The 9,665-nt window shown below is 46.6% G+C and overlaps 1 protein-coding gene across 1 annotated transcript in view; it reads left to right on the top strand.

Annotated features, from left to right (window-relative positions):
• Nucleotides 1–3,396: 3,396 nt before the first annotated feature.
• The window catches only part of PAXBP1 (PAX3 and PAX7 binding protein 1), a gene marked incomplete at its 3' end in the record, with an annotated part of 30,808 nt that continues 24,539 nt past the window's right edge, over nt 3,397–9,665 (top strand). The window contains exons 1-2 of the mRNA XM_084231081.1: nt 3,397–3,828; nt 5,041–5,169. Of these exons, the coding sequence (XP_084087207.1) occupies nt 3,477–3,828; nt 5,041–5,169 (481 nt within the window). The 5' untranslated portion in view covers nt 3,397–3,476. The remainder of the gene's footprint in view (nt 3,829–5,040; nt 5,170–9,665) is intronic.

Below are 9,665 nucleotides of genomic sequence, written 5' to 3'. Positions count from 1 at the left end.
AAGGATTCCTAGACTTAGACATTGACTACTAAAAATCATTTTTTGGATAAAATAAAAAATTGGTAAGGACTTAAATAAGGTTTTCTCTATCTCTTAGTTTGTCAACTAAGAGTGTTAAAAACAAGCACACTCATTATTTCACAGAAGGAAAGCTTCTAGTATCTACACATGTACAGAGAAAGATCACCTCAGAATAAGAGAGAATTTTTTTCCCCTCTAAGAAAGGACATCTGGCTACTAAGTGTCCATATTCACCTGGCAGCTGACTAGACAGAACCTTTCCCAGGTTCCTAGATCTGCTTTTATAACCATTGTTTTAGACTCCAGACTAAGACTGAGTCAGCCAACAAAACTGGTTTGTCTGTTTTGTCTGAAATTTATTGTTCAATTAGTCATGACATCAAGTCATCATTTGGTGAAGAAAAGAAAAGCTAATGAGAATTACCACTTGCAAAGAGAACTTAAAAAAAATAACTGAACTAACTTATTGATTGAAATCATTGCTATAACAGTTCTAAGGATGCAGTCTTTCTCTTCCCAGAGTACTAAAGATAATTCAAGGTTAAATAGTGATGACATACCATATTTAATAAACTAATTAAACATTTTAATAGTCAAAGCACAGTAGTATTTTAATCAAACAATTAGCTGTGGATAATATACTGGCTGAAAGTTAATTGAAGCAGCTATTCCATTTCAAGAATTTAATTTCTACAAGATCTATAACTTCTAGTAGAAGGACCTTTGGCTTGCTAGAGCAGCGAGATAACTTGTTTAACTTTGTCCTTTAGTTAACTGAATAAGTAGATTGCCAAAATTATAAACACATTCACTGTCTTTTATTATCTTGGTTTGCTTTAAAAACATGTGTTTTCCTCTCTATCCATATTCGCACCATAGTCACCACCTCCACAGTATATCTTTTCAAAGCTTTAGGCCCATTTATTAACAAATTCTGCTCTGAAGCTTATCTTTTCCACATGTACCCTAATCTTGTTACTAAAACGGTCTCTTGGCTCAGGTGTCTCAGGGCTGACCAGGCAAAATTTGAAACTTGTCATGGGAACTGGAGTTCAGTTTCACCAATGAAACACTCTGTTGGAATCAGAATGGAAATCAATGCTGAACACTCAGAATATAAGAACTTCTGTGTGCAGAAGCCAATGTTACCAACTTTTCCTATTAACTGGAGGAAAATATTATACAGTATGCTCTTAGCCTAGATCATTTTTCCAGTCTCCAAAAGGGAAACTCGGTAGACAGATCTCAAATTCAATCAAGAAAAACAGAGAAAAGAGGTAGATCAGTATGAAATACAATTCTTGGTGGGCTTGAGATCTTCTGTTTCAATTTGGACTCAAATCTCAATTGACACAGCTTCTATAAAGAGCAATTTAGGATTAGTAAATTACAAATGTTCAGAATTTGGGTCTAGCAATTCCAATTCTAGTTTATCCTGTGAATGCGACCATTTTCCAAAGCTTTTCATTGCAGCATGATTATAATAAGATTGGCAAAGCCTTTAATATCAATTTTTATGGGATTTCCAATAATTTCTGTACAGTTATGAACCCAGTTCCAATTTGATTGGCTAAAAGTACACTGTTTACATAGCATTAAAAAGAGGTCACTCATGGGGCCTCCCTGGTGGCACAAGGGGTTAAGATGCAACCTATGATGCTCCCCGCCCCCACTGCAGCACAAGTTCTATCCCCAGCTGAGCAGGGAGCTACCCACATTACGCAGCAGACTCTTCCTGACTCCCCTGCTGCTCCCCTCAGCAGTGTACTTCAGTCAATCTGCCTGTTCCGTTCCCCACTCTGTCTCTGGTGAATCTTCTCACCCCCTGCACCTCTGGCCTGTACCCCAGTTCTTGTATGCATAAATAAATCTTTAAAAAAAAAAAAGAGATCGTTCATGAAAATATACATTATTTGGCTTTATGTTCATAGAGTATCTGTGGGGGAACTTGGGAAACTTTTAATACCTTCCCAGAGGAGGTGAACCAGAAGGCATTTAGATATGCACGGTAGCCTTTTTTTCACTGTACATAACGTTTTGTTAACCTGTGAGTTCTGAGGCATGAAAATGAATTAACATATACATGAAGGAAAAGCCCCCCAAGCTTGATGAGGCAACTGGAAGCATCAACCTTCCAGGCGAATACCCAGTTTCTAGCCATTTTTTTTTTATTTTTCGAGTTTTGATAACTTAAATTTTCTTTTTTATTATTTAAATATTTTATATAATTCTTACATCTTTTTTCATCTTTGCACAATGTATGCATTTTCATTTTGGTTATATTCCCCATACAATTGCACCTCGCCCCTTATTTTGACTCTAGTTCTTTCTATCCCCGCCCCTCCTGCCCCCGCCCCCAGTGTGTCTCTGGTTTATAGTTGCTTGTTGATTCTGATTTTTACTTTGTATTGATTACTTTTCCCTGGTCCCTATTTAGGTTTTCTAAATTCCTGCTATGAGTGAGACCATCCGGTATTTTCTTTTTCTTTCTGGCTTATTTCGCTGAGCATGATCCCCTCCAGCTCCATCCGTGTTGCTGCAAACTGCATGTGTTTATCTTTTTGACTGCTGAGTAATATTCCATGGTGTATCCGGTTACCTCTGTGACGCAAGGTGAGTGGCCCCACTCCCTTCCGTTTCTGAAATGTACTGCGTTTAGGCGAGGTGTTCAGTCACAGACCGCCTAGCAAACGTGGCATTCTTTAGAAAACGCTCTTGCTTTCCTTACATTAGAGAGTCGGGAGCCAAAGGATCAGCCCAGGTAACACTTTTATCATAGATGAAAATTTATTGCTTTTGCACGTGCTCCGTCGCTACAATGCTGTGGCAACACGGTGACTCAACAGTTCGGATAACGACCACAGCCCCCCGAGATTCCAGAGCACACGCCCCTGCCCGCACCCCACTCGCCTCAGCGAGCCTTGCTCTCCCTCCTTCCCCCCTCCCGCCCCTCCTTTCCTGCTCCCCCACCCCAAGTCTTCCTTCCCTCGCTCTCCTCCCGGCCAGCCCGTCCCCCCGCCCCCCCCCCCGGCCCCCCAGGCCTCGGCGGGAGCCCCCCTAACGCGGCCGCCCGCGTAAGCGCGGGGGCCGCACTGCAGCAGCGCGGGCCTGGAGGCCGCAGGGTCCACTCCTTCCTCTCGTCTCTATGATCCTCTTTGTGACCCGTCGGATGGCGCCGGTGTCCCAGAGTTCCCTGCCCACAGTCCTCCCCGCCGACAGAGGGCAGTGCAAGCAGCCGGCGTTCTCGCGAGAGGCGCGGCGTTCTCGCGCAGGGCTTGAGAGCGCGCGCGTGGGGGCGCCCCGCGCATGCGCCCTCGGCGGTGCGTGGTCGCGGGAGCGACAGGCGGGCCCGGCCGGGCTTCCGAGGGGCGCGCGTGCGCCGTCGCGAGCTCGCCGCTGCCGTGGCCGCCGTGCGGGAGCCGGGCCGGGCCGGGGGCGCCGTGCGGGCCGCTGGAATGTTCCGCAAGGCCCGGCGAGTGAACGTGCGCAAGCGGAACGACTCGGAGGAGGAGGAGCGAGAGCGCGACGAGGAGCAGGAGCCGCCGCCGCTGCTGCCGCCGCCGGGCGCGGGCGAGGAGCCGGGCCCCGGCGGCGGCGGCGACCGGGCCCCCGGGGGGGACGCGCTGCCGGGCCCGGGGCTGCCGCCGCCCTCCGCGCTGGCCCCGGGCCCCGGCCCCGGCCCCGACGCGGGCGGCGGCTTCCCGGGGGGCGCGGAGCCGGGCAACGGGCTGAAGCCGCGCAAGAGGCCGCGCGAGAACAAAGAGGCGCCGCGGGCCAGCCTGCTGAGCTTCCAGGACGAGGACGAAGGTAACCGCCGCCCCCCGCCGCCCGCCCGGCCCGCGTTCCCGCGCGGCCGCCGCCGCCTCGCCGCCCCCGGGGCTCCCCACCCGGAGGCGGGCGAGCGGGCGGCCGGGCCGGGGCTCGCAGGTGCCCCTCGGGGTCCGCCCGGCCGCTCCCCGGGCCGCGGGAGACCCGGCGCCGGGCTCTGCGCGGGCACGTCCCGCGGGCGCGCGCCTCGTGGCGGGCTTTGGGGTTCGCGCGGGCACCCCGAGCGGGAGGCCCGGCCCCCGCGCCTGACCTTGGGCTCCGGCCCCCGCGCCCGCCGACCTCGGCTTGCGGCGGGGCCGTCCTGCCGCCCCGGCGGCCTGGGCTGCGGGGCCGAGACGGGGGGATCCGGGGGGATTCGGGGTGACCCGGGGGCGCGGCCGGCCCCGCGTGCGCCCCGACCTGGGTTTCTGATCCTAACACGCGCCTCCGGTCTGCTGGCTGCCCGCTGGGCGACGGTGGTGGAGTCTGTTTTACCGCCGGTCGAGTGTGTGTCGGCCACCCGGGGAGGCGCCGCGGGATGAGAAAGTAAATCAAGACGTTTGGAAACCGCACTCGCGTCTCCGGGGGAGGCTTTCACGTGCCGGGGAGACGCGCACTTGCCGTCGGCCTTGCAGTTATTTTCTTTACATTTGCGGAGAGTACTGCCAGGTGGTTGTTTTTGGCGCTGCAGGGACTGTTTGGTCAAGTGTTTGCATTTGACTTTAAAATTTTTAAGCCCAAGGTAGTGGATACATCAAAAGTTATATTTGCTCCAGGCTTAATTTTGAAATAACTGTATGTCAGTTGGCGATGGATATAGTAACTCAGCCTTGACAGCGTGTTGCCAGCACCTTCTGATGTTGGATATTTTGTTTCAGAGACCTCAATACTGAAAGATTTTTTCCAATGATTTTTTACCACCAACATAAGGATGACTTAGGGATGATAATAATAGAAAAACTTTTTTGAGGTTACATGTACTGTGCCTTTTTAAGAGACTCAGACTTGCATTATTGGAGTTTAATTTGTGCAATTGGCTTCAGTTTTGGAAAGCCTATGACAGCTTTGAAATAACTTCAAATTATGTGATGACTATGGGTGTATGAGTATATATTTGGATGAATGTGAAAAGAATTTGAAAATGTGAGAGTTAAAAGGGAAGATATTGTCTGAAAATTGCAACTACAGATTTCATTTAATTTCTTTTTAAAGAAAATGAAGAAGTTTTTAAAGTGAAGAAATCAAGTTATAGTAAAAAGATAGTAAAATTGCTTAAGAAAGAATATAAAGAAGATCTTGAAAAATCGAAGATTAAGACAGAACTCAACTCATCAGCTGATAGTAAGTACCAATCTAATAGGATCTTTTGAACTGACAAAATAGAAGTTCCTCTCACAGGAATTGAATGGATTTGAGTCATATGTATGTGCATCCATCCGTCCATCCATGCATGCATATTGAGCTTATTCAGTTAAGTCTGAATTGAGTAGAGATACAGTTGGGTTTTTTGTTGTTGTTGTTATAACACAATTGCATTGTAAATGCACTTTGAAAATGCTTACAGAATCATGAGCACTAGAGTGTTTCTGCTGCAGTGAATTTTCCCCTCCCAATTTTCCTACTACAGACTGCTTTCTACAGACAGCTGTTGAACCAGGAAAGGAGGTACCCCACTTCACTCTGAGACTCAGGCTTATTCCCATCGGATGGGGTGCTCTGCTGATTCCTGTACTTGTGTTTTATGGAGCCTGGTTTTCTCTTTCTTGGGTGATATTTCCACAGTTCATTTAATTCTTTTTTTTTTTTTTTTTAATTTATACAAGCTCTGGGTACAGTTAGAAGTGCGGAAGGGTGAGAGAATCCACCAAAGCCAGAGTGGGGAGCAGAACAGGCAGACTGACGAAGTACACTGCTGAGGGGAGCAGCGGGTACAGCAGGAGAGGTCTGCACACCACGTGGGACCCTCGCAGGTGGTGGGGGATCGAACAGGCACTGCAGAGGCTGCGGGCAGCTTCGTAGCCCAGCGCTCAACCGCTGCACCACCAGGGGAGGCCCCATTTAATTCTTAAAGAATTGTCCGTAAGGTTAATGTGGCTAATCTTACTCAGCAGTCTTAAGGGGGATAGACCCATGAATGAAGGAAGACTCCTTAGTGTGAGGCACCTGCCTGCATTGTATATGCACGTCTCTCTTGTCCTCTTAAAATCTTAAGTTCAAAGGTTTTAAGCGTTACCTGTGTTTGGGAAAGTGGGTCATTAAAGTATGCTGTGGTCTGCGTTGTTCTTGTGCAAATACCATAGGGAAATCTTTTTCATTTATGGAATTAAAGATAATATTGTTTCCTGGTTTGTAGCTACAGGCACAATGTGAAAAAGTATGTCATAAATTTACAATCTAATTTTGGTGATGACAAACATTAGCTTAAATGTATCCTGCACCCATTGTTTGGTAAAATGTCTGCTGAATGTTTCAAAGGGTAATTACACTTTTTGCTTTAGAGGTGGCATAAGCAATACTTCCCAGATAAAATGGAAGTTGCAGCTGGATCTTTCTTTGATCATTAAAGTTCTAGAAGATAGAAGAGGGAAAGTATGGGGATTTATCCAAGATTAAACTAACACTGTTTTGGAGAAGAACAAGTACCTGACAAGCCAAAGTAAATGATTTGTGGAGGAAGTAGAGGTTTAGGGTGAAAGGTACATTGTTGACAGATTGTGAAGGATGTTTTAGGACCTAGCACCGGGTTTAGAATGGCCATCTGCAGTGACTTGCCAAGATGCTGACATGATAAATGCCTTTTGGAATCTTAACCTGGTATTAGCATGCAGCATGGATTGGCAGGAGAGATTGGAGGCTTAAAGCAGTTTAAATGCAGGAGCCAGCTTTGATCCGCAAATAGTGGCTTTTAAAAGGTCTCAGTTAAGCAACAGTGCGGCTCTTCCTGACTCAGTGGGAACTTGTAAATGAATTAAAAATGTTTGCTGTGCATGTGGATAAAGAAGTGCAAAGAAAGAATTATTTGATAAACCTTCCAAGGGGGAGAATTGGTATGCTTGATGTATGCTTTAGCAACTGGATGGGGAAAAAAGTCAAATTTGAGTTTTTGTGCCAGAGTGACTGTGAGAATAATTATGTATTTTGTACAGAAATAGGGCAGGCAGGTGGGAGGAGAGGACTATTTTTAGGGGAACCACTTATTTTAGAATGTAGGAAACCACCTCATTTTTCCAAATTTCTTGAGAACTGACTGTGTACAGTGGACAAGTAGAAGAAAGGTCAGGGACAGTGAGAACTGAGAAAAGACCATTTACTGTTGGGTTTAGAAAGTGAAGCAAGTATGAAGTTACAAAGCCATCTTCTGTGACTTCTTCCTGGCTTCCACTTTCATAGACTCTTATAGTCTAGTCACCAGATAACTCAGTTAATGGTGGGGTTATGGAACTCTTTCGTTAACTAATGCACAACTTTTCCTACCCCCAGCCTTCCTTAGATAGGCAGAGATGAGTTAAGTTCAAAACAAGGATAGTATTGACTTGGAAGACCTATTTTTAAATGATATTTCTAAAATAATGGCTTTACTTTTAGACTTCAATTTGATTGAAACTAGCCAGTACACATTTGGGGATGTAGGTTTAAGTGTGGTGCTTCTTTGAGGTGATAAAGCCAAAAGTAAATGGAATCGATGAGGGAGATCAAAGGCTTGCACCTGTAGTAAACCTACACAGGGAAGAGAAGAGCATTTATTAACGAGATAAAGGAATCATAAAGACCAAAGGCAAAAGGACAGGAAAACTTCAAGATGATGAGGTTAGTTGTCTGAAATTATACCAACAAGGTCAGGAGCTGTGAGGAATGAGGATGGCGTATTGACAGGCTTGCTGTGTTTTTTGTGGTGGTCACCTGGTAAGAGACTGGTCAGTTAGCCAAGCTCTTTGTCCATGGGACTGTTTGGAGAAAGGAGGAGCTTTTGCTAAATTGCTCTTTGATACTGTATGAAAAAGCTGTGGCTATAGCCATTGGATGAGCTGAGAGCCCAGAATGGCAGAAGTCTTTTCAGGGCCGTTTGCCAGGGTTGAGGTGTGCATTTGGTGAGGAAGTAGAAGATAGCAGGTCCACAGTGCTGCTTTGGAAACCTTGGCGGTGAGAGAAGTAGATGACAATAAGTAGAAGAACCCAGAAGATATTTTGGTGAGGAGTAGGCCTTGTCTCTTTGTACACAGGAGAAGACAGGGAGAACTTGCCCGAGTTCAAGGTAAAGAGAATATTTAGTTGTGAGAGCAGGCTTCCTGAAGCAGTGGTAAAGAAACTGAGGAAGTTCAGCCTAGAAAGGGGTTATTAGCTTATCTTTTTATAATGATGTCTAGAAGGATGATATGTGACCAGTAACAAAGTTTCATTTACCACCTTGCTGTGGACTTAGATTTACCTAAGTAGGAGATACTTGTGAATTTAACAAATCACTGAATCTTTTCAAATTTGCAGAAATCATTCTCTGCCCATATTTGATCCAGTAGAACTTTCACAGTTAGGTTTTAGCTCTCAAAAGACATTTATTTAGTGTTTGATTAGAGCCAGAGGAAATAGTTTTTTTAACCTCATCTAATCCTATACATCTGATAGCGAATTTTATAATCTCACAGCTTCAGAATGCCCCAAGAAAGAGGTCCGTCACTAATGAGGTAGAATGATGAATGAAAACAATTAAAGCACATAAAACAGAATGACCTAAATTTTCTCAGTAAAATTGGGGAGTGGGGAAGGATATTGTTCCTGGGACTGTTATTTAGGGAAATAGAATATGACTTAAGAAGACTCAAGAACCTCTGAGATTTTCTGGTAGGGAACATGCTAGTGAAAGAACAGAAGAAAATCATATTTAGAATAAAATTTTGTTTTATTCTTTATAGTCACGGTGCCTATTGTTGCATTGTCACTTTCATGTTACGTGAAACATTCACGTAAACCACTTGGAGTAAAGAAAAGGATACTGTTGTTAAGACATGGTGCCTCGTGCTGCCTAGTGGCAGGAAAGCAGTCTCGAAACTGGCTGCAGGAGAGCGAGAACTGAGCCCGAGCTCTCCTCTTTCCACATGGTCCAGATGGCTGCTCCCCAGCACCCTTCCTGGCTCTCATGTGGCTTTTAGTGCCACCTGGTCTCTAAATTGTCTCTCTATCCCAGTTCAAGATTCCCCGAAAGAGAATAAGTCAAAATCCATGTTTAGTCACTGAGTCCTGGCTGTGGGTAAATGTGACTACTGGGGGCTCGTTCCTACAGATGGTGGGTGGCAGGAGGGAAGGAGGTGTTCCAAAGTGTGTTCATGCCAGAGAGAGTGATCTGGAGCTAGACTTGGTTGTTGGTGTAAACTGCCTTGAATGGACTTAGGAGCTTAATGGAATACTGACTTAAGAAATGAAATAGGGGGCCTCCCCTGGTAGTGCAGGCCGTTGAGCGCCATGCTGTGAAGCTGTCCATGGCCTCTGCAGCACGGGTTCATTCCCGGCCGGCCGGCGAGGGTCCCAAATGGCGTGGCAGACCTCCCCTGTCATGCCCGCTGCTCCCCTCAGCAGTGTATTTCGTCAGTCTGCCTGTTCTGTTCCCCACGCTGTCTCTGGTGAATCCTCTCACCCTCCTGCGCATCTGGCCTGTACCCCGTTCTTGTAAAAATAAATCTTTGAAAAAAAGAAATAGGCCCTCCCCAGTGGCACAGCAGGTTGAGTGCCGCACTCTGAAACTGTCCGCAGCCTCTGCAATACAGGTTCAATTCCCAGCCAGCCAGGGAGAAACCCACATGGCACGGCAGACCTCTCCTGCCTCGCCCACTGCTCCCCTCAGCAGT

This window comes from Talpa europaea (genome assembly GCF_964194135.1).
Source record: "Talpa europaea genome assembly, chromosome: 4".
Taxonomy (NCBI): domain Eukaryota; kingdom Metazoa; phylum Chordata; class Mammalia; order Eulipotyphla; family Talpidae; genus Talpa; species Talpa europaea.
This window is presented reverse-complemented; position numbering and strand designations above follow the sequence as displayed.